The sequence below is a fragment of the Lactuca sativa genome, chromosome 1 (genome assembly GCF_002870075.4).
Source record: "Lactuca sativa cultivar Salinas chromosome 1, Lsat_Salinas_v11, whole genome shotgun sequence".
NCBI lineage: Eukaryota > Viridiplantae > Streptophyta > Magnoliopsida > Asterales > Asteraceae > Lactuca > Lactuca sativa.
In genome coordinates, this window is record NC_056623.2 from 2,799,335 (window position 1) to 2,825,788 (window position 26,454).

The 26,454-nt window shown below is 37.1% G+C and overlaps 1 protein-coding gene across 1 annotated transcript; it reads left to right on the plus strand.

Moving 5' to 3' along the window:
• Positions 1–1,836: 1,836 nt before the first annotated feature.
• Positions 1,837–7,862, plus strand: LOC111894726 (protein ALTERED SEED GERMINATION 2). The gene is made up of 18 exons (XM_052768155.1): positions 1,837–2,125; positions 3,205–3,273; positions 4,100–4,177; positions 4,309–4,443; positions 4,523–4,618; positions 4,698–4,826; positions 4,916–5,031; positions 5,128–5,245; positions 5,327–5,432; positions 5,510–5,655; positions 5,743–5,910; positions 5,985–6,095; positions 6,192–6,716; positions 6,789–6,879; positions 7,035–7,130; positions 7,199–7,269; positions 7,350–7,471; positions 7,559–7,862. Exons 1-18 carry the CDS (start codon positions 2,054–2,056, stop codon positions 7,638–7,640), a joined length of 2,331 nt encoding a protein of 776 aa, XP_052624115.1. The 5' UTR covers positions 1,837–2,053; the 3' UTR covers positions 7,641–7,862.
• The last annotated feature ends 18,592 nt before the right edge of the window (positions 7,863–26,454 follow it).

Here is a 26,454-nt window from a genome sequence, read left to right on the forward strand (position 1 = left end):
GAGATGGTAGAAGATGGATCGGTACTCTATATGGGAGATCATACTAGTGCTCCAATTTGGTATACACGTTCCTAAGATTAGGAAAAACTGAATTTATGGAGCTCTATTAAAAAAATGTGGTTATAAACAAGTATATGAGTTTGATAAGTACATATTATCAAAGTGTGGTGCATTTGTAGGATTTGTGTATCATTCTAATGGTATGTTTATGTTAAATTTAAATAAAAGTATTGCACATTCTATCTATATGTCCTTGTTAAGAAATTGTTGTATATTCTATTTGGCATGCATGTTTAAGACACCTTCATTAAAAACGAATGTTTCGAATGTCTAAAAATGGATTAATTAATCCTTTTAACAGTAATATAGAAAAGTGTAAAATCTATGTGTTAATTAAAATAAATTGACAAACCTTTTCAATTGTAAAAACAAATTATGTTATGTTTGAATTAATTAATACATAACGACTTTTGTAAATTGCATGCAATTCCCACCTTAGGCAATAAGAAGTATTTTGTTATATTTATAGACAACTGTAAACGTTTACGTTATGTATACTTATTATATTCTACGGATAAAGCCCTTGATAATTTTAAAATTTATAAAACATAAATTGACAAATGGCTTGTAAGATATCAAATATAAACATTAAAATTAATGTATAACATATGTGTATAATATTTTCAATTGCTCAAATGAGTTGATCATTTAATTCTTAAGAAATCAAATTCTTAATTATCTAAAATATGTATAATACTAATAAGAAAATTCAATCTTCAAGATATTTCCAATTATGCATGAGTTTGGTCTTTATGTTCGTTATTTTAAGTTAATTAGAGATTAAACTAAAATGAGGTAGTAATGTTGGTGATTTTAGTATATCATCAAGTCATTTCATAAAATCAAGATTAATTTGGGACAAACTAAGTTTAACTTTAGATACAATACAATTCAAGATGCGGAGTGAATGTTCACATAAGCCAAAGTGAACTCGGGAACACGGGGTTCGAAGCTATGCCCCTGACGACGGCCCTGCTAAAAATAACTTCTCGCCAAAAGCCAATGGTCTTGTATGTTGGGAACAAATATAACTTCCCACAAAAAATAACCGCTTTTAACCACCTATTATCTATATAAATTTGTCCGTGTTGTAGAATATTATCATCTAGAATTACATTATCATTTTTTCTGAAATTAGATTGATTTCTTGGGTTATCTAAAATCTTTATTAATTTAACCCCAAACACTAGGGTTAAATACATATTTCAAAAAGTATTTCTTGAACCTAGAAATTATCTAAATTACATTGTTATTCACAATCTATTTTACTAACACACGATTTATTATATTTATCTTGAACAATGATCCATAATATACAATATATATAAATACACAATCTATTTTACTAACACACGATTTATTATATTTATCTTGAACAATGATCCATAATATACAATATATATAAATACATTAGATGGATGATGGGAGTTAAATTCCCTCCATTGTTTAAGAAAAGGTTGCGCATCAACTTCAAAATTTTAATTAAAAAAAAGCATCACGCTATCTGTATCAAATGAAAGTGATTAATATGCTGAACTATTTGATATAATTTAATAATAAAAATTAATTAGATTAAAGATGTTCTAAAATACAGTAAAAATGAGGATTTCTATATATAAAATTGTTTTAGTTAATTATATATATATATATATATATATATATATATATATATATATATATATATATATATATATATATATATATATATATATATATATATATATATATATATATATATATATATATATATATATATATATACTGTAACGGGTTATATTTACGCATAGCGAGGGACGAGTAACGACGACGCTGTTTGTTGGAGCTTTAGAACCATCCACACACACATTGTAAAAACCCACTCACCGACTCTCTCAATCTCTTTTCAATAACCGTGTCAGATCATCATTTCCAAAGAACCAACAATTTCCACAAAGAATTTAGGGTTTTTATTTGTCAGTTTTATATGATATGATCGTATAATTTTCAATCAAGAATGGAATCGCTCTGCTTTCACGATGGCAACATCGCCGACTTCATTGATACTCGAACTCTACACGTTCGTTCCGTACGTAAATTCTTTATTTTCCCTCTTTTCTTTTCGCTGTACAAATTTGCTAGTCAGTTTCTTTTTGTGATCTTAATGCGTGTGTAATACCAACCTGTGGAATTGCTTGTGTTTATTTGATTGTTTGTGTTTTGTTTTACTTGTGAATTTGAGGTCGGTGAGACTGTTGAAAAATAGGGACTTCGTGATTGTATTTGTGACTAAAATGAAATTCTATTTTGGTGTTCCACGAATACATTGTGGTTGTTATAACACCTTACACTGCATTAGATATGGCGTAGTTTTTAGTTTTTATTTGGTGTTTGATGATTATTGCCGTAGGCTTGGTTTGAAGAACATCTTGTTTCCATCATTTTATAGTATCTGTTCGATTCTCTCTAGTCTGATTCATCCACAGATTGTAGATTTAGAGATTCCACGGTGTCCCAATTTGAAATCATTTTTGGCAAACATAGCAACACAGGTGATTATAACAAAAAATGGGTGATATATCAAAATATGCTGCCTCTAATCCGCAATAATTGAAACAGCTTTAGAGACTAGCCCTCATTTTCATCAAACTGTGGGAATTGCAAGTTCTAGAAATTACTTGGGGAATAAAACTGGTGGCACATTCCTCATATGAGATTAAACTTTTTCAGTCTCCTGCACAAAGGCATATGTTAAGATAATGAGATTCTTCTTCCTTAACCTTGATTGAGCTAGAAGAGGTCCAGTTGGCTCTGATGTCCATTCTTTTAAAATGATTCTGTAGAACCAAATTTTTTGATTGATGGAATCTTTAGTGTTAGTTTCCAGCTCAATGTTCGTTATATGAAACCAAATACTTTTAACCAACAATGTTGAAGTAATTCATCCCTGCACTCTATTAACTCGCTTAAACCCCGTATATGCATATAGGTAAATATATCTTATTCGTACATATTTTTCATATTGCTAGCTGTTTATTTGATCATCAATAGGTGATCTTCATGTTCTTCCTTGTTTTATTAACGTTTTCATGTGTATATTGTGGTTCTGTATTTTCTTGGCAGTAATTTTTTTTGTAGATGCTGATATTCTATCTTGTGGTATTACAGGATATAAATCACAGTCTACAGATGCATTCATCATTCATTAGAAGGCTTTCTCTGGAAAGAGAACTGGAGGTGTGTACTCTGTGCTTAAATCTTGATATATCTTGCAAGGGATGTTTTTCTATTGGAATTATAACTTTTGATCAGCACATTAGTGTCGATTACCTTCTGTATGTATTGCTCCATCCAGGAGAAAGGAAGAGAAATGGAAAATATATTGATCACTATGAGAAAAATTGAGATCTACCTAACCTTTTTATGTTGCAGTTCGAGCTTTGATTTTCTATCCTTATTTGTTTCTTACTGACACTGTTTTTTCTTTTAATTTCTCTTTATAATTGTAAGAGCCTAGGGAACACTTTTTTTTATTTGAATCATAGGTTATATAATGGTTTATATACCAGTAATATGCAGTTATATATAAATCACAAACATACTTTTGAATTGTGATACAAATGGAAGTCTTCCTTAGTGAGTATGCGATCATTACTCCCTCATAGCATCGAAGCATGTGTACGTCTAGAAAAATGAAATAATATCTGCATGTGACATTGCGACTTCCCAGATAAACTTGTGCCAAAAAGTCATATACTCATACATACCTCTTGTGATCACATATTGTTTGCATAGACCACTGAAGTGATCCTACAATATGTTGGTATAAATATATAGAATGAGAGTAGAACGGAAATTTTTTAGGGGAAAAGGGAATCATAAGGAATGAGAGTGGGGAGATTGAAGAGAAGCATAGGTTAGGGTATTTAGTACAAGAATGGGGTTAAATTGGTTTAGACTTTAGATGTAGGAACTAGGAAGTATTGTTGTTATATCTAGATATACATCTAGTTGTGTCTATTTACCAAAAATTTAATAAAGAGTTAATCTGTGTTGTTTTCAGGCGCATCAGGGATGTGTAAATACTATTGCTTGGAATTCAAAAGGCTCACTATTGATATCTGGATCTGATGATGCTCATGTACATCTTCTTACCTTTTGTCTTCATATGTATTAGCTACCTGTATGATGCCTGAAAACCAAGTAAAATGGACCTAATAATACTTCTTTTTTACATGTAGTTTTAACTAGAGATGTTCCATTCTGTTGCAGGTAAATCTTTGGAGTTATGAAAGCCGCAAGCTTTTGCATTCCATTGACAGTGGTCATAGGAATAATATATTTTGCACAAAGTTTGTTCCTGAAACATCTGATGAGTTGGTAGCATCTGGAGCTGGTGATACTGAAGTAACCCTCCCTCCTCCCATTTTTGTTCATTGCTTCATTCATTCACATGTCTTCTGAAAATCTTAACTCACACCTGTAGGTTCGACTATTCAATTTGTCTCGCACACATGAAGATACTGCTAGTAACCTATCGGCTCATTTTCAATGCCACAGCAGGAGAGTTAAAAAATTAGCTGTAAGAGATATATTTTGTTTTCCCCTAACAAATTTACTAATATCATCTCTCCTTATCATTATGGATTTTCCTGTTTCAGGTAGAACCTGGTAATCCGAATGTTGTCTGGAGTGCCAGCGAGGATGCCACTCTGAGACAGCATGATCTCCGGGAGGTCACTTCTTGTCCCCCTGCTGAATCTTCTCACCAAGAATGTCGTAACATATTAGTAAGCATGAGACAATCTGGTTTCCATATTTCTAAAAAAAAAAGGTTACAAGAGACCTAAGAAGTCACATGTTTAGTGTTTGATGCCAGCTCGACTTGCGAAGTGGAGCAAAGAAGTCATTAGGTAGTCCACCTAAGCAGTCACTTATGCTGAAGTCTTGTGACATCAGCAGCACCAGGCCTCATTTGCTCCTTGTTGGTGGGAGGTATTCATTGACACTCTTGTCAGTTGTCACTTACACCACATATTATAAAATTTTTATAATTAGCCTCACCTGATTTGCTATTCCAAATGCTTGCAGTGATGCATTTGCTCGTTTATACGATAGACGCATGCTTTCACCACTGTCTTCCTGCAGGCGACAGCTGTCACCACCCCCTTGTGTTAACTACTTCTGCCCAATGCATCTTTCTGATCATGTTAGTTTATATAGGGTTTTCAGGTCTTTGTATTTTGCGATAGATGCTACTTTTAAACTTTGAATACTTGTTTGTTTTTAGGGACATCAAGGCTTGCACCTGACGCATGTTGCATTTAGTCCAAATGGAGAAGAGGTTCTTCTCAATTATAGTAAAGAACATGTCTACTTAATGGACGTAAATCCTGGTATGTTTCCTTACCCTATCGATTGTAACATTTACTGATTTACCCTTTGCTCACAATGTTTTTTGGTTTTATTATAGTTCACCCGAGTGCTATGCGGTACACATCAGATGATGCAATGAAGTTTTTCAATCCAACTGGGATACTGAAGGAGGTGCAATCAAAACCACCAGTCTCTGATTTCTTCCCAAATCGTTTTCCTGCAAAGAGGAATCTTGCTGCTAGGGTCTGCAATGCATTCTGTCTTTTGTTTTATCCCACACTCATGAGAAAGATGACTAATACTTAAAAACTTTGAATGATTGTGTCACAGCTTGACCAATGCAGAAAACTGATTCAGATTGCAGAGAAGTCTTTAAAAGAGGGTGCCAACTATTATTATGGGATTGAGGCTTGCAATGATGTTTTGCATGGTTATGGTCAGATTGGACATACTCTGATGCATGAGTGTTTGTGTTTGCGGGCAGCATTGCTTCTCAAGGTTTTTCATCTTTTGTTGCAACTTGCAACTGCACTTTACATGTATCCATTCTTTTTGATATATTTGCTTTTCAGCGGAATTGGAAAAATGATGCTCATATGGCTATAAGAGACTGCTATAGAGCTGTGGAGATTGATCCTACTTCAGTTAGAGCACTCCTATGTATGGCTGAAGCTCTATTACAGGTGAATAATTAAGTTACATGACTTGGACATATCACATTCACATGGTATTATATATTATATATACCCATGGCATTAATAATTGTGGGTGGCAATCAGTTGGGTAAACACAAAGAAGCTATGGAGTTTGCTATTGGTGGTCAGTTTTCAGCTCCATCTAACATGGAAGCTGCTGAAATGGTGGAGAAGATAAAAAAACGGATGGATTTAGTTGAAGCTGAAGCCTCCAACAAGGCGGCAAAAGGAGGTCCTAGATTTGAAACAAGAAGTGGTGGTGGTGGTAGAGTAATATCTCTGAGTGACATACTGTATCGAGCAGATGCAATTGGTGAAGAAGACACTTTGCAACCTCTGTCTGGAAGTGGAAGAGAAGACTCCGATTATGAAGAAGAAGAGTTGGAACTTGAATTTGAAACTTCAGTGTCATCAGGTGGTGATGAAGAAGAAGAAGAAGAAGAAGAAGGCCATGAATCAGAATCCAACAATTTGCAACCGACTTTAAATGTCAGAATCCACAGAAAATTCGATTCAACCGTAAATACCCGCCATACAACTACAACTACAAGCAGCAGCTCTTGTGGATCACCAAAATCATCTCCTCGAAGCGATAAACTCACTCGTCAGGTATCCGAATTTAAAAAAAAAATAATAATTATGATTAGACGATTATTTATGCATTGGTATATTGATTTGCAGAATGAGAGGGCGATAGATATGAAGCAACAATACATTGGTCATTGTAACATAGGGACCGACATTAAACAAGCCAGTTTTCTTGGCCAAAAAGGTAGGTGCATTTATTTGTCCTTTTGTCCATATCATATAGATTTTATTATATATATATATATATATATATATATATATATATATATATATATATATATATATATATATATATATATATATATATATATATATATATATGTAATGGCATTTGCACAGGCGAGTATATTGGTAGTGGAAGTGATGATGGTAGATGGTTTATATGGGAGAAGAGCACGGGTAGACTAATAAAAGTGCTTACTGGAGATGGGGCTGGTATGTTATATTATCTTCATTTTGTTTAACAGCTTAATAGATTAATGAGTAATGGGTTTGTTTTTCAGTGGTAAACTGTGTGCAAAGTCATCCGTTTGATTGCGTTGTAGCGACTAGCGGGATAGATAATAGCATCAAGGTAAAAAGTTATAGATTTGGTCCGATATGTACGTATATATGTGTATGTATGTATGTAATAGAGAGATATGATGATGTCAGATGTGGAGCCCGCTTGCTTTGGCTCCATGTGTTGTTGATGGAATAGAGACAGAGAGCGGTGATATCTTGGATATAATGGAAGCCAATCAACGCAGATTATCCAATAACCGTGCAGTATCAGTGTGAGTGTGTGTCTTAAATTTGTTGTGATTCCTTTTCCCCCAATTAACTTTTAACTTTTAACTTAATTTAATGGTTTGTGCGTGCAGTCCGTTTGATGCATTAGAAGAGTTCCGGATGCATGAGTTTCCTGATGGAACACTGCGCCCTTTTGAGTGTGTACAAAGCTAAGCTAGTTTATAACCAACCCATGTTAACCTTTTGTCTTAAAGTGTTTTATGATGGATGATGGATGATGGATGATATGCTTCTTGTGAGCCTGTTTTCTTTTTGACGGATTTTGAGAATTTTTTCTTTTTTCTGCTGGTACACGATCAGACTTGTATGTACAGTTTATTATTAGTTAAAATACCAATTAATAAATAAATCTCTTATGCTTTTTAACACAAACAATCCGTATAAGTTATATCACCATATCCATTCCAACTACTTTACTGAATACCACTTATTATAAGCACCAACATTGCCATGTAAGGAATTGTTTGTTTCACTTTCACCTCTTAATTAATGTGGATCGGTTCTCATTTGGTTCGCCATACTTAGTATCTCAACCATTTCCCTTCACCTCGTCTCTCTTCCCTCTTCTTTTCATTGGCCAAGCAACAAACCCTCCCCCATCAACGCCTCCTCTCTCTATTGACACTTTGACATTGACTGTGAAAACTGGTTTCAATATGATTGATGGTATCTTTAACAATTAGAAATGTGAACTAGACCTGACAATTCGTGTATTCGTGTCAGCCACGAATTTGACATGATACGATTACACAATGATAAATAAGTTTTATCTCAAATTTTAAGATGTATTCGTGTCGTGTCGTGTCTCTCACAATTCGTGTCTTCGTGTCTGAAATTGCCAGGTCTATCGTGAACTAAGGGGTTGTTGAGGTGTACGCTTAGTTTAATAGGAGTTTGTGGCTCTTCTTCTATCTTTGCTCGTGTAAAAAGAAATTCATAAACAATGGAGATGATTATAGTGGATGATCATTGGTGGTGCTTTTGACGGTGATGTTAGGGGTGAAGTCGGTCAATCCATTTTAGTGGATTGTTTGGATTGTGAATTCATTTGTGATTTTTTCTAGTTGGGTATGATGGTCTGCAATTCTAAACACAAAGATAATGCTAGTTTTTACTATTTAACAAGATTTCCAAACGACATGTTCTTTTTTATTTTTTATTTTTTTTTATTTTTTTTTATTTAAAGATAGATTCATTCAAAGCCTCTAAATCATTCAAGCTTGTAACGATTGAAGTTGCCAAACAGCCCCTATGTTCAATGTAACACCCTACACCCTACTTCGTGAGACTAGTCATTATAAACTAAACTAAAATGGGTTATCAAAACATAACCTTAACATCAAAATTAAGGGATAGATGTGTTGACTCGTTAATTGTGATTTAAACATCTTTTAAGTTGATTATTTAATTAGACGTAGGTGATTTGAATAAAGTTGATGATTTTCCAATAATGAGAATTAAGGTATATTGAAGTGAAAGTATATTGTTATTCTCATATTTGTGCATTAATTGCAAAATTAGTGTGAAATTGGTGAATTCTATAAAATTGTAATTAATGTAAGAAGTACATAATTACATTAAGCTTTCGGGGAAATATTCAAACTAATGACTAGTTTGTTGACTTAAATATGAAAGGTTGATGTAAGTTTGGGTTAGATTCTCAATTACGATTTTAGACATTTCATTATTAATCAGAGCAAAGAAAAGAGTTCTAAGTGTGTGGGGTTGAAATCAAGAGAAGACCATTTAAGAAATTTTTATTTGATCATTAGTATTCAATCCATAGTGATGCATCACAGGCAAAAATTCTCCTCTTATGATGGTATTTTGGGGTTTAGATGGAAAGGGTAAAAACCATTAATTTCAATGGTTATGTGATACTTACTATGTTATTTGGTTATTAGGTTGGTGTTAGAAGAAGGATGCTAATGCTATAGTCACAACCAATAAAAACATCTGAATTGGTTTTATTTACATGTGAATGAATTGTGTTATTTAAACATGAATAAAAATATGATATACGGTTAATTCCCGATTAGTTTTTAAACGTTATCCGATAGATTAGAAAGCGTCTGGTAATTAATCAACTCATACACAATGAATTTAGTTGTGGAAGCCGGTGACTTTTTACCAATTTGAAGAAGTAATATCACAATAGAAACTATTTGATAAATGATTATTATTGTATTAATAATGTTTAGAGAAAACTGCAATAAAGTCTTTACATATTGACCTCGTAATCGATTTAGTCATTATATCTCTTTATTTATTTATTTTTATTTATTTTTTTATATATTCAATTAAGTCAAAAAAACCGGTAATTATATTCAATTTAACCCTTGCGCAACGTAAGTTAAAAATATATTGTTAAAATATTAAAAAAAATATATGTTTAAAATGGTTATGTTATTGACAATAACTTTGAGATAATATTTTTACACTAATATATATATATATATATATATATATATATATATATATATATATATAATCTCAATTATTTTGAACAATAATATTTATTGACATCAACCAACATTCCTCATGAATAGAATTAAATATAATTATCTATTTAGCATTATTTTTAACAATTATTATGATTGATTAATTATATTTTACTTATGCGATCATTTTCTAATTTCAATAATGATGTTAATTTAAAATACAATTTGTTTGTAGCTAAATGTAATTTATAATTTGATGTTATTATCATTTAAAGTTATATTCATTAATTTTAAACCACTTATTATTAATAATAAGTTAAAGAAGACTTTTAAGAAACACTTAATATTATTATTAAAATGTGAAACTTACACTAAAACCACTTATTATTAATAAGTGAAAGAAACTTTTAAAAAGCACTTATTATTATAATTAAAATGTTAAATATATACTAAAATATAACGTGATAACATATACAATTTGCATTTTAAAAGAGACTTACATGGATAATATGGATAATATGACATATCCATGATTTTCAACTAATTATTGCTTTGAAGCAACACGAACATACAAACATGTATACAATAGTTAATTAAATATTATATATATATATATATATATATATATATATATATATATATATATATATCACTTTCCATAACATATGATCGATAACATGAATCTAATCTAATTTACATTAGAATTTCAATCATAACATACAATGATATTCTTAAAAGAATACTTAAACCAAGAAAATATAAAAAAAATTAGTATATAACAAACTTACAAATTAAAACTTCAACATAATAACATGGCTCGAAAAACGGTCCAAAGCCCTCAAACCAACACAAAAAACTTTAAACTTGTTTTTTTTGTGAATTTTATATGTGATTTGTATTTTTGTGTCTACTCAAAGAGATTAGCTTTTTTTATAGTAGACTATCCATTAATTGTTTATTAAATATATTATATAAGTTATAAAACTTTTGAATTGTTAATAATTATTAAGAAACTTTTGAGTGGTATTCATTAAAATCGGAGGTTTCAAATGCATGAGGTGTTTGCAAATTTTTGTGGGGTTTCAAATGCATGAGGATTAAGGAAAAATGTCTCATCTATAAGTATAATATGATATGATAGTATGATATATATATATATATATATATATATATATATATATATATATATATATATATATATATATATATATGTGTGTGTGTGTGTGTGTGTGTGTGTGTTCAAACGAGTACAATTATATAAACGAGAACACGAGAACAAATCTTAGCCACATATCTCAATTGATCTAGATACTTAAATAGAATGGCATAATTATAAATGAAAAAGGCAAATTCGTAATTGTGGACATTAATTTTTTAATAATAACAAAATTCTTTTATTTATACATTTCTAAATCAATGCTCATCTGTATCATCAACTGTTCATCAGAATCTCCAACTCTTCATCCAAAATCTATGATTCCTCATAAAAAAATCTTCGATTTTTCATATAATACTGCTGATTCTTAATCCAAAATCATTTTTTTCTTCTGATTATCTATTAAACATTGTCAAGATTCAACAATCTCACAAGAAAATATTTACAAATCATCTAGGTCTATCGATCTTAACATCTTCTAACATGAATCAATCGTTAAAATTTCAACAATCGAACATTAATATACACCACACAACATTCACTAATCAAACATACATCAACATTGAAGATTTTGATCTCAAAGTCACTGTTCAAGTAAATAAATCGTGCAAAATATAGTTTTTCATTAATTCTTTCATAAATTTGTTTATCAATCAACTGGTTTATCATTGATTTTGATAGTATTTGGTTTGATTTATATTTGTTGTTTTCAATTCTTCATGTTTTGCCATAATTATTGAACTTAAATTGTATGCACTAAAAGTGTTTGATGAAATGCTCTACAAAGTATTTTTCAAAATTTTGATCTCAATCTAGTGGTTTGTCATTAATTTGGATAGGATTTGTATTCATTGTTGTCAATTCTTCATATTTTACCAAGGTACCACAACTGTTTGTAAAGATTTTGTTATAGTTATATAAGTTAAATTGTATGCACATCAATTGTTTGATGAATTGTCCTATAATGTTATGTTATAACTTTTATATGTTATTCACATGTGAATAACTCACATCATTGCATATTTACCTTCACTATTAATAAATATATATACATTCATATATGAATGTATATTAATATGCGAATAAATTTTGTATCTAAATGTTATTCACATATAAGTAACACAAAACATGTATCAATAGTGTATGTAGCATCCCAAAAACCATGCTAAATATTTTTTTGTTTTTATAAAACTATCACACAAAACCATAAGATAGTAAGCCATTGCTTTAAAATCAAATCCATAGAATCAGGGTATCAAAAATCTCTCAAAACATAAATCAGCAGGAAGATGTGTACGATCATGCCTTCGCCTTCAAACAATCATCAATGGTACCTGAAAAATATTTATAAACAACTGGGTAAGCACGAAGCTTAGTGAGTTCCCCCAAAATACCCCACACAACAATACATAAACAATGCATTCACACCAAGCCTACAACACAGAGCTGGACCATTTCCTGAGAATACATCACAAAGCTAGACTACTCTTGAGCCTGGAACATATAGCTGGACTATTCCTGGGTATGTTGGCCCACAACGCAAAGTAATATCGCCTCAACCCAACCACACTCTCCTGAGCCTACATCACAAACATGGACCGCTCCCGAGCCTACAACATAAGCTGGACTGCTTCCTTTAGGCCTACAATATCAACTGGACCGCTCAGGCGTCTTGGCGTTCAACACAAAGTAGGACTGCCTCATCCAAACCACATTATGTCGACATATTCAAATAATAATTAATAACCAGCAAGTATAGGTAATCATATAAATCTACCAATCTAACAGATCACTACAACATATGTAACATCCCGACTCCCAGGTATACTTTTTGAAAGCTTTATACTCATTTTATTGAGGGAACTCGACGAGTTGGAGGCCCCAACTCATCATGTAGAACCTAGTCAGCACGCGTGATTTATGATTTCTACTCGACGAGTTGGAGGACCCCGACTCGACGAGTAGAGGTTATGCATGGAAACCCTAATTTTTAGGGTTTGCACCTATTTAAAGGACCTTAAGTCCTTTCCTCCAGCCTCCTTACTACTTTTGACGGCCATAAGCAACCCTAATCGATCTAAACCCTATTCTTGAGTGTGTGAGAGGCTAAAGTGTGTTTTTGGTGCATTTGTTGAAGAAGCTTGGAGATTTGGAAGCTTGGATCGAGAGGAAGCTTGTAGACCCAGTATCTAAATTGTCTTGGCTTTCATTTGAAGGTAAAAAGCCCTTAACTTGGCTTTCCATTTGTTAGATCTCTTCTTATATGAGAACATGGGCATTTTGGTGCAAAAATGGAGTCACCTTTGGATTTGAGCTTGTAACAAGGGCATGGTTTCAGATCTGGACTCCTCAAGGCCCTTAGAGACATAAAGCCTTAAGCTTTATGGAGCTTTGGCCCTCCTCCATGTCTAAAACCTTCTTCTAAGGCTAATTATGAGTATTTTAGCTTCATGGAGCTTTGTATGCACGTAAAGTTAGCAACTTTACGTGATAACAACACCCTTGGAGCCTAGATCTGCAGTTTGGAGCTTTGGTTCATGTAAAAGCATTTGAATGAGAAATGGACTGAAGGAACTCAACGAGTCAGATGAAGATTGGCCGTTTTGATTTCTGCATTGACTGGACGAGTCAGTGAGATGACTCGACGAGTTAGCTTGGGTTTTCCTGACATTTTGGACACTACATAGACTCGACGTGTTGTCTGGAAACTCGGCGAGTCAACTGGGGTTTTCATGATTTCTTGAGTTCTGAAGGAACTCGACGAATCAGTGAGCTACACTCGACGAGTTGGGTCAGCATGGCCTGTTTACCTTGACCGTTGACTTTGACTTTGACCAAAGGTTGACCTTTTTGACTTCTGGGGGTATTTTAGTAATTTGGAAATTTATGGAAGTGGATCATTGGTGGATGTAGGTGATTGAGTTTGGAGCTGTATTTGGGGAGTTTGACATTATCATCCCGAGCTACTTGTGAGGTGAGTTTTCCTCACTATACTCAAGGGTCTAAGGCACCAAGGCTAGCCCTTTTGGATTGTTATCCTGATATGTTATATGCTTGAGTATTGTATGATATGTTATATTAGTATCCTGGTAGATAGGATGTTATTATGTTGTTATGATTTGTTAGATCAGTATCCTGGTAGATAGGATGTTATTATGTTGTTATGATCTGTTAGATCGGTATCCTTGTAGATAGGATGTTATTATGCTGTTATGATCTGTTAGATCAGTTTGCCTATCTATAGACTGTTATGTGATTATCTGATATATGTGCACATGTTTGATTGGTGGTTGAGGTTTATTTGCTTTGTATGAGAGCCAACAGACTGGGGCATTCCATCCCGATGGTTGTGGGCTGTGAGTATTCCATCGCAAGGATGATTTGACTCATAATATGTGGGAATTCCAACCCGATGGTTGTGGGCTGAGGGTATACCTTCTCGAGGATGACTGGACCCATAATATGTTGGCATTCCAACCCGATGGTTGAGGACCTGGGGCATTCCAACCTGATGGTTAATTGGGCTTGTAGTATGTTGTTGTTATATGTGTGTTACTTGTTGTGCGGGTATTTTGGGGGAACTCACTAAGCTTCAGGCTTATAGTTTTGGATCTTGTTTCAGGTTTTTCAGATGATCGCGGGAAGGAGAAGACATGATTGTGCACATCCTCACATTTTTATGATCCAGATTTATGGGATACTCTGATGTGATATTATTTTGAAAACAATTTGTAATGATTATGGATTTTTGAACGATTTAAAAAGTTTTAAATTGTCATGATTTTTATGGGTGTTGCAAGTTGGTATTAGAGCCTTAGTTGAGTGAATTGGAGGAACACTCGTATGAATCCAGTCTCAAACTAAGGAAAAGATTTTCAAAATGGTTTTCAAAATATTAAAGGAGGATGCAGAGTATATGATCAGCCGGGGCCAGTAAGTAGACCCCAAAATACCATGCAATTATTTGATACCGTGATATGTTAGAGCAGCATGCTAGTAATAAGCTAGGGATCTTCTGGAATTGCTTGATAGAATTGCCTGATTATATGATGCCTGATAGCCTAGGATTTCTTTATATGAAATTGACATCTTTACTGTAGTTGCTTAGTGTATGCATCATAGTTGTACATAATTAACATCTTATAGCCTGAGAATGTTTGGTTTGTCCTTATTTCCTGTTCTTGTTTGATGAAGGGCTTAGGGTAGGATCAGGTATTCGAAAGTCTCTAGGGTCCAACGTTATGTATGACTAACTTACACTAGTGCTGCAGGGATGGTGGAAGTTTCATGGGGGAGTTGTGCGGGGTCAGTCGTCCAGTTATGAGGTATTTAGTATTCCTCTAGGAGTGAGGATTGAGCGCTCGCCATGCTTATGTATATTGTTAGGGCGTTGTGATGATACTTGAGACAAATATGGGTAGGCATGGAAGGTAGTATGGGCCCGTACTACTGAAAGCACAGGACCCATACACGTAGCAAGGAAGTCACAACCCCTAGGGTTTAGTTGGGAGTTGGTTCCCCATTATTTATGCAGATTATCTGATATCTTTCTGGTGTATTTTCAGTATGGTGGTTATGAGGCGATTTGAGACCAGATCTAGGTCAGGATCAGGAGCTGGCAGCTAGGATATGCCAGTGTTGACAGAGGATCGTGTCCGGGAGATCATTTGCGAGGAGGTGGTCGAGATTGTCCAGGGTCAGATTTCGGAGATGTTTGGGTCTATCAAGACCACCATGATGAAGTATTTTGATGACAGATATGCAACCATTGTTAATACTGTAGCCGCGGGTACAAGGACAGAGTGAGATTTTCAATACCGGGACTTTGATAACACGAAGCCCCCGAACTTTGATAGGACTCAGGATCCGATCATAGCCATGAGGTGGTTGTCTGACGTGGAGGGATGTTTCTTCACGTGCTGATGTCCTGATGACCATAAGGTCAGATGTGCCCTGAACTTGCTAAGGTCCGGGACAAAGGATTGGTGGAGGTTGATGACTGGGTCGTATACTGATGATCAGAGAGCTGCAGTTACTTGGGAACAGTTCAGGGAGATGTTACACGCTCGCTACATTCCGCAGGTCGAGCGCGAGCGGATGTTATAGGAGTTTTTGGATTTGAGATAGGGTACAGAGACGGTGACGGAGATCACCCGCATGTTCACTGAGAGGGTGATGCTTTGCCCGAAGTTTGCTTCTGAGCAGGCTCAGATGACACGTTATCTGAGCCTGCTCAAGACCAATATCCATCAGTTTGTTGCTACCCAATGTTGTGATACACTGTTGGAGTTACAAGAGGCCATTAGGCATTGTGAGCTTGAGATAGAGTTACAGTTATGGAAGCAGTGGAAGGCCCCGACAAAGTCACAACCGGCGCCAAAGCGGTCCAAGACCGTCGATTCTTGGTCTGGAGGTTAGCCGGGCTGCATTTGCGTGAAGTGAGGGAAGGCTCATTCAGGGGTTTAACGATCGGGTAGCGGGTGCCACAAGTGTGGCAACCAGGGCCACATTGCCAGGGATTGTAAGCAACAAACTCCAGCTTTTGGGGTCTGAATTTGTTACCATTGTGAGCAGGTGGTCCATATGAAGGCCTAATGTCCCCTAGTAGCTGCCAAGTTGGCGCAGGCTCCCGCGCCGGCTACAATGAGAATCACTGATGGGAGTCAGGGTAGAGTAGGGCCCCCGAATGCTCAGGGACGTGCCTTCCAAATTACAACAGAGGAGGTCGGGGCAGCACTAGATGTGGTTGTTGGTATGCTTTTATCCCTTATCTTACTAATTATATTTGTTTTGTGCTTATATGTGGTGTACCATGTAAGGTACATTCTTAGTGAACTCCTTACCTGCCTTGGTATTATTTGACTCTGGGGCGAGTTGGTCGTTTGTCTCTCAGTCATTTAGTAAGGAGTACGGTTTTCTAGTAGGAGATCTAGAGTGTCTGTTGCGAGTCTCTATCGCCAACGAACACGGGATTTCTGCTTCTTCAGTCTATCGGGGCTGCATGTTGGAGATCTTCAGGGTATGTTTCCCGATAGACTTGATTCTGATTCCCAAGGGGGGCGTATGTGTGATTGTGGGTATGGACTGGCTTAGTCATTTCAATGCCATGATCGACTGCGAGGGTCAATGGGTGGTAGTTCGAACCCCAAGTGGGGGAGAACTGATTATCTATGGCGAGGGCACCAGATTGGGATCAAGGTTTTTTTTCAGCTGTCAGGGCTCGACGGTACATTCAACACGGGTGTGCGGGTTATTTAGCGTATGTGGTGGATATGCGGGTCAAGGATCAGACCACAGTTTTAGAGGTTCCAGTAGTCAGGGAGTTTGCTGACGTGTTTCCAGAGGAGTTACCGGAGTACCTCCGGAGAGGTAGGTCGAGTTTCGGATCGACCTAATGCCAGGTGCGGCCCCTATCGCCAAGGTGTCATATCGATTGAAACCACCAGAGATGCAGGAGCTGTCGTCATAGTTGTAGAAACTGTTGGGCAAATAGTTCATCCATCCAAGCAGTTCTCCATGGGGAGCATCGATTCTCTTCATCAGGAAGAAGGATGGTTCACACCGGATGTGCATTGACTACCGGGAGTTGAACAAGTTGACGGTGTAGAACTGTTACCCCCTCTCGAGGATAGATGACCTTTTCGATCAGCTGCAGGGAGCATCTTGGTTCTCCACGATGGACCTGAGGTCTGGGTACCATCAGGTTAGGGTTAGGGAGGAGGACGTGGAGAAGATCGCGTTCCGGACTTGTGATGGACATTACGAGTTCGTGGTGATGCCGTTTGTGCTCACCAACACACCAATAATATTTATGGACCTGATGAATCGGGTCTACAGACCGATGCTCAATCGCTCGGTCATCGTGTTCATAGATGATATCTTGGTGTACTCGAAGACTAGAGAGCAGCATGAGGAGCACCTCCATGAGATATTGGGAGTTTTGAGGTGAGAATGGATTTATGCCAAGCTCTCAAAGTGCGAGTTTTGGTTACGAGAGGTTCGATTCCTTGGACATCTCGTTAACCAGGAGGGTATTTTGGTCGATCTGGCCAAGATCGAGATAGTTATGCAGTGGGAGGTTCCGAAGTCTCCCTCAGATATCAGAAGCTTCTTGGGATTAGCTGGGTACTATCGGAGATTTATACATGATTTCTCCAAGATTGCAGTACCCCTCACTCGTCTGACGAGGAAGGGGGTGGATTTCCGGTGGGGCCCTGAGCAGCAGAGGTCATTTGAGACCCTCAGAAAACGACTTTGCGAGGCTCCAAACATCCAGTCTTGACTCTCCCGGAGGGAGTTGAGCACTTTGTAGTGTTCTATGATGCATCCATCACAGGAATGGAAGCGGTCCTCATGCAGAGGGGAAGGGTTATAGTCTATGCATCGCGACAGTTGAGGCCGCATGAGACGAGATAACCCATGCACGATTTGGAGTTAGGGGCGGTGGTATTCTCTCTCAAGATTTGGAGACATTATTTCTATGGGGTCCGTTGTACCATTAACACGGACCACAAGAGTCTGAGACACATCATGGATCAACCGAACCTGAACATGAGACAACGCATGTGGCTTGACGTAGTCAAGGATTATGACTGCGAGATCCTTTACCATCCTAGTAAAGCGAACTTGGTTGCAAATGCTCTGAGCTGCAAGTCAGCTGGATCTTCTACTCCAACGACATGTATGAAGATATCAGTGGATTCTCCACTTGTTAACTTGATCAGGGAAGCTTAGGTTGAGGGTATGCGATAGGAGAATTGGAAGCTTGAGGGGATTAGGAGTGAGAACACCCGGTTTGTGCAGGATAGTTGAGGATTGTTGACTCGTTGCGGTCGGGTTTGGGTTCCGATGTATGGTGGGGTCAGACAGATTGTTCTGGAGGAGGCTTATCAGTCTCGCTTATCTATTCACCTTGGGGTTACCAAGATGTATTGGGATTTTCGATTGAGTTACTGATGGCCATGCATGAAGAGGCAGATTGCATGGTATGTTGAGAGGTGCTTGACTTGCCGGATGGTCAAGGATGAGCATCAGATGCCGCAGGGCCAACTGCATCCTCTGGAGATTCCCATGTGGAAATGGGAATAGATCACGATGGATTTCACCACCAAGCTACCGAGGACAACTAGGGGCTTCAATGCTATTTGGGTCATCGTGGATCGATTGACCAAGAACGCCCACTTTTTAGCGATACGGGAGAGTTCATCGGCTGAGAAGCTGACAGACTTGTATATCCGCAAGCTTGTTGCTCGCCATGGGGTGCCGGTCTCTATTATCTCAGACTGCGATGTTCGGTTCACCTCCCGTTTCTGGCAGAAGTTCCACAAGGAGCTGGGCACTCGACTGCACTTCAGTACAACCTATCATCCGCAGAAAGATGGCCAGAGTGATCGGACCATACAGACTCTTGAGGATATGCTGAGAGGCTATATTATTGACTTCGGTGGGAGTTGGGACTCCTACCTACCCCTTGCAGAGTTCTCCTACAACAACAACTTTCATTCCAATATTGGTGCTCCACCATATGAGCTGTTATATGGGCGGAGATGTTGCTCCCTAGTCTGTTGGGGTGAGATCGGTCACAGGGTGATGGGACGGACAGAGGTAGTTCTGTAGACTACTGAGAGGATTCAAAAAATCAGACATCAGCTACAGACCGCTCAGAGTTGGCAGAAGACTTACCACGACAGGCGCCGATCGAAGTTGTAGTTCCAGGTGGGTGACATGGTATTACTAAAGGTCTCACCTTGGTAGGGTGTGATTCGCTTTAGAAAGAGGGGAAAGTTGGGTCCTCGATACATTGGACCATTTAGGATCATTGCCAGGGTTGGCAAGGTGGCGTATAGACTGGATCTCCTGGAGGAGCTTAGTCAGATCCACAACACTTTCCACGTGTCACAGTTGCGAAAGTGCATATTAGATGAGGAGGCAGTGGTGTCACTGGATGATATACAGGTCGACGAGCACCTGAATTACATGGAGAGGCCAGTGGCCATTTTGGAGAGGAAAGTGAAGGTTCTAAGGAACAAGGAAGTAACTTTGGTAAATGTATAATGGGAGCATCGTAGTGGATCCGAGTGCACTTGGGAGCCAGAGGCCAAGATGCGGGAGCATTATCCGGAGTTGTTCACCGCAGCAGACATCGAGGACAAAGTCTAGCTCAAGTGGGGGAGAATTGTAACATCCCGACTCCCAGGTATAATTTTTGAAAGCTTTATATTCATTTTATTGAGGGAACTCGACGAGTTGGAGGCCCCAACTTGTCGAGTCGAACCTAGTCATCCCACGTGATTTATGATTTCAACTCGACGAGTTAGAGAACCCCGACTCGACAGTAGAGGCTGTGCATGGAAACCCTAATTTTTAGGGTTTGCACCCTATTTAAAGGACCTTAAGTCCTTTCCTCCAGCCTCCTTACCACTTTTGATGTCCAGAAGCAACCCTAATCGATCTAAACCCTATTCTTGAGTGTGTGAGAGGCTAAAGTGTGTTTTTGGTGCATTTGTTGAAGAAGCTTGGAGATTTGGAAGCTTGGATCGAGAGGAAGCTTGTAGATCCAATATCTACATTGTATTGACTTGCATTTGAAGGTAAAAAGCCCTTACCTTGGCTTTCCATTTGTTAGATCTCTTCTTATATGAGAACATGGGCATTTTGGTGCAAAAATGGAGCCACCTTCGGATTTGAGCTTGTCACAAGGGCATGGGTTTTTGAATGATTTAAAAAGTTTTAATTTGTCATGTTTTTTATGGGTGTTACAATATATCAAGATCCTATACACAAGGATACATAACGCAATCTAGTGGGCTGACATTGGTGCCTTTGACCCACGAGTACAGTGAGAAAACTCAACTCATTCTGATGACAAGATGGATCACCGACCCAAGCTGGCGATATTCAGTCCCTCACGCTAAACACATAATATAACCCTAATTAAGAAACGACCCAAAACAAGGTTTTACAACTCTCCCCCACTTTAATTAGATTTCGTCATTGAAACCTAACTTAGTTAGAATTCTTGAAAATTGTACAAGCACTATCCACATGCTCCCTCCCATCAATTCATAACATTAACACATCCAAATTGAAAACTCGAGAGACCATTCAAAACCTAAGTGATGCCGAAAACAATTCAAACACTTAAAAACATTCAACTGCAACAACCAACTCTTTCTCCCCTAACTGTACGACCCCACTTATAGAGAACTACTCAAACCAGGAAAAACTTGAAACTGGGACTAGACCGACTTATACCTCATAGAATCGGGAATCCATCAACCTAAAATTTCCAGGAACAAACATAATGGCTGATGATCATCCACTCGTCATACTTATCCTAAGTCTCTGACCAACAACACCACTAAATCGAGTATAACAATACTCAAAATATTTCGATCAAGAATTTTAATCCATCCTAAGCTCAAAAATCACCTAAAAGTTCTCAGATACATACTTGACTTCCTGCCAAGTCATCACCAACTTACCGCCCCCACGAGCATATCGATGGTCAATCTGGAAGAAAATATTGGGCAACATTCATACTCTTATGCGCTCAGGGTAAAATTTAACTAACAATTTATCTAGGATTCGTTCCACGAACTCTACCACTGGCAAATCAACTCACTTGAAACCGCTCTTACAACAACAAATAAAGATCCACTAAGGAAATCCACAAGGAAATGCCGATAAACAACCATGACTTTTCCAACAAGTCAAAATCCTACCAAAACCTGACCCAAATCCGTCGGCTACTAATCCATCAACAATATTTCCATACTGCTCAAAATACCTAATTATACAAAGACTAAACGAATTACACAGTGCGGATCTCCCTGAAATAAGTACCTGCCCAACCTATAAGTGAAATCCATGGGGGTCCACAACACATCGTGACACCGTCAAATCATTGGAATCAGAAAGCTCATGGTTCCTCACTATTCTTGCCATCACCTAATCTCAAACATGATGATTCCCATCCAACGCCTGGTGAGCCTATAGACACACACACACACATACACACACATATATATATATATATATATATATATATATATATATATATATATATATATATATATATATATATATATATATATATATCCTCCTATAGAACTGTAGGAACCCAATCAGCATCCCACTTAACACTTACCAAACCACGAGAGTCATTCCATACTATACTATGCAAATCTTCCATAGCTATACAACCATTCCTGTAACGGCCTAACTAATCCTATAGAATGCTACGAGCCAAGTCGTAGACTTACCACCCTTCAAAAACTGTCTACCAACCTAGTGAATGCTACGACTACCCTACAGTCTTACAACAGTCCTATGAATTCCATGGGCCCAGCCCATGGTCTTGCCAAGTACCCACAAGAATACCTAACCAAAGATCAATACGAGCCGAACCCCCAACATGTTGGACCCTATCATACATTTGGGTAATGCTTCGAACCCCAAAGCCTTCATCAAACAAGAATAAACAGAGAGCTCCTAACACAACCCTCAACATGAACCTAGCCACATATCCCGAATGCACCCCTACTTCTGCTTCACGTCCCAGAACGAGATAACCTGAATCCTTAACCTTTTATTCCCTGATTACAATAGACCAATTAACACTATTCTGTGTGAGCCTCGACTGATAACATAACCAGAAACCATGTATCCTCTTATCCTTAGATACAAAGGTCCAAGTCGATCCGCACTTGAAAATCTTTCTGTTACTCCCAAGCGGTTCTTCCCCACTTGGAATCAGCGACTCTGCAACGAGTTCAAGAATTCCACTATCTGTCCAAAATCCATAGCTTCGAAATCCTAAGATTTCCAACTTGTGATCATAATCCATATCAATAAACATTACAACCATAAAACCTTCTTCAAGTAATATCCTAATCTTAAATAATCGAACAGTTCCTACAATTGCTCAACTTATTGAACCTAACTTCTTGTTTTAAGGAAAACTCCATAATTAACCTGAATGCTGTCAGAACCGAGATGAGATTGACTCCATTCCAACCCTACTGGCACGTTGGATTCCGCGTAGATCTGAGGCCCTTCCAGAAAACTGATGGACGTTGCTCTGACACCCTAAACAGGGGTCCAAAATATCCATTGCTCCACACTTGAAGAAAGATTGATTCACCCACAACACCGTCAATCGATTCAACTCGACAATTCTCGAATAATCTCAACTACTGAACAAAACCCATGCGATAGTGCATCCACCACACCCTGAAGTACGTTGATAAATCAAAAATAGCTCTACCCTTACTAATGATAGCGATTGGTTCAACGAACTAACCACACCTTCAACTAACATTCATCCTGAGCAACACACACTCCTTTTAACTCTATTTCATTTGTCCCATAAGGGACGACCGGCTACAACGAGATCTTTGTCTAGAAGCTTCTGATGCAAGGACCACACGCACAACCCCAAAAGCATGAATCTGACCAATTCCTTAATCGTTACCACCATAAATGATCTCATCAATCTCAAATACCATAAATCTAATGAATTTGCACTGCAACTTCCCCCGAACCATTGTGCTATACTAGCAAAATCAATCTGACTACTGCTCCTTTGAGCAAAACACTTAGTCCTCCTCCACTCAAGTCTTATCCCCTCATTGGCTGACGTCTTCCACATCGAAGCCTAAAATTGGTTCCCCCAAATACCTTCTAGACACAACTCTCAGTATGAAAAATGGCATTTGACAATCATAAAGAAACCTTGAACACCCGATGGAGATCTCGTAAACTCTTCCCAACATTATCGCCTTGATCTTAACAAAATTGATGAAAATACCATGGATTGACGAGGCACCTTATGAACAGAGCATCGGGAAACCGAAAATTTCATTAAAGGAGTTTATCTACTCCCTTATCTACCTCCGGAGCTTCAAGGATCCCTTATAGATGTTCAATAAATAGCTCCGAAAAACTCAACATATCAATAGAATTGTCGTTCCCGAATTAGAACATCTCGTTCCTCCCTGGATAACCCCCAATCTTTACAAAATCGTGCCAAATATCTGACTCACAACTTGTTCCTCACCTAGGCCACCGAACAAAAAGAGCAATCGAGTCTCAAATATTTCTTTGTTGAAAGACAGAAGCAATTCACCACGATTTGAACGATACCTCTTTGTGGCAGAAACTGATGCGGTGAACACCCTCCCTTTCTTATAACTATCAATTGACACACATCTGTCCCCTACCCTTCCCCCCACCCCCAAACATGGGAGGTTGGAAGAACATAACCTATTTGTAGGGAACGACGTCCCAATCCATCGACCGACCACCCATCCTCAGGTTACAACCCTTGGGTCGATCATCACATTTGCTTTCTTCAGGAGTCATGCAACTCAAACTGATACCACTCTAAACAAGGTCTTTGACACCCCAAAGCCAACTAACTTGTACAAATCTGTACCCTTTAGATCCAAACTACCATGGAATCTATGGCCTGAATAAATATCAAGAACATCTTCATTCTGAACAAACATAACCAACAGGCAGTTAGATACAAAATTACTGCAAAAAGTCATGGTTTCAAATCATGCTATCTACCCTCAACCAACTCCTTATAATCCCCGTGACTTTCCTTGATTCGAATACAAATCCTATGCTTCCGTGACCTTCCCTTTTAAACCGAAAGTTCCTGAAAATGTTAGACCATAAAACTGTAAGCACAAATCTTAGTGAGTTCCCCAAAATACCTCATACTATATAAATGGGCCTAGTCCATGAAGTCTAAGAAGCATTCCAAACTGATCAAAAGATGTTGGAGTCCACACAACTCCAAAATCACCCAAAAATGGACCAAAAGTGTCAAATACCACAAATAACAAGATCTAAAGAACTAAAGAGCAATATATGAACTTTATACTCATAATAGTCCCGAAATGAAGTGACTTTCATAGATCCAAACTTGAAACAACCTTCCTTGCAATCAAAAGAACTATCTTGATCTTCAAGCTTCATCATATCACCACCAAAAGCACCCAAAAGAGGTTCATGGAGAGAGAATTTGCTCAAATCATGAAGAGGGAGGCTAGGGTTGCTCTAAAGGAGTTCTAGATGTGATGGATGATGAGAAAATGTCCTAAATCATGAAGCTTTACCTTTAAATACGTTGAAAATCCTAAAATTCATGGTCTTATGCCAGCCTAGCGTTCGCTCCGTGGAAAACAGTTCACCGCTTCATGGTGATTACCATGCTATGGAGACTTGCTCACCACCCTGTGGTGACAAGTTTTCACCTAAACCCATTCCATCTTCAAACAATCATAATTTCTTCGTTTTAACTTCGTTTTTAGCGATCATTATATGCACACAAAGATATTGACAAGCTCCACAATCCTATCTAATTACTTTTGACTAAAAACACACTGAACTACATTCATTAATTCGTGCAAGAAGTTTGAAATATAACATTCCCATTTTACCCTTTGGCTATATAACACAAATAAAGAGCTTAAATCACTTAACTAACATTATCAACATCTGATAGGATCTAAACTCTATTCATTTGAAGAATAAGACCTTTACTTAATCACATTATGACCCGAAATCTCATATAAGAAACATCCTAAAACTAGATGTTATAGGTTATATGTTTTTCACATGTGAATCAAATATAAAAATATCGAATGGCTATATGTAGCATTTTATCAATTGTTGGAGTGAACATAAGTTAACTTATATAAATGTGGTAAAATATTTACCAAAGATACAAAATAAAAATAAACATCATCATCATTATCATCATCATCATCTTGCAACTTCTGATCATATGTGAATAGCATATAAAGATGCAAGGTTATGTGTTATTCATATGTAAATGTCATGTAAAAATCCAAATGTATCTTTATGGAGCATTTCATCAACTAATTGGTGTTTACACAAGTAAAATCTTATAAAGATGCAAGATTATGTTTTACTCATATGTGAATAAAATGTACAAATCCAAACATATCTCTATGAAGTATTTCATCAAACACTTGGTGTGCATACAAGTTAACTTCTATAACTTATACTTATACAAAATAAAAAATATTAACAATTAGCCTATAAAGAATAATAATAATTGAAAATCTCTAAAATTATGAAAATCATAATGAAAACGGCGTTTTGCGCAATTGATTTACCTGAGAGATAACGTCGCGAAAATTCGATAATTTTTTGGTTCGGTTGATGAATGTTTGTTTGATCGTTGAATGTTGTTTGATGTTGATGAAGGCCTAACTGATGAAGTTTCAATGCTTCATAATCATTAGATGATGTTGAGATTGATAAACCTGAAAGATTCGTATGTACTTGCTCTAGATCAACGAATCTGGACTAGATGATTTTGGGATTGATA

What these genes read in the sequence shown, in the direction of transcription:
- LOC111894726 (XM_052768155.1), top strand. Translation starts at nt 2,054, where the DNA reads ATGGAATCGCTCTGCTTTCACGATGGCAACATCGCCGACTTCATTGAT. An exon ending in CTGGATCTGATGATGCTCAT is followed by an intron (nt 4,178 to 4,308) that starts GTACATCTTCTT and finishes ATTCTGTTGCAG; the next exon opens with GTAAATCTTTGGAGTTATGA. An exon ending in CAGTTTTCTTGGCCAAAAAG is followed by an intron (nt 6,880 to 7,034) that starts GTAGGTGCATTT and finishes GCATTTGCACAG; the next exon opens with GCGAGTATATTGGTAGTGGA.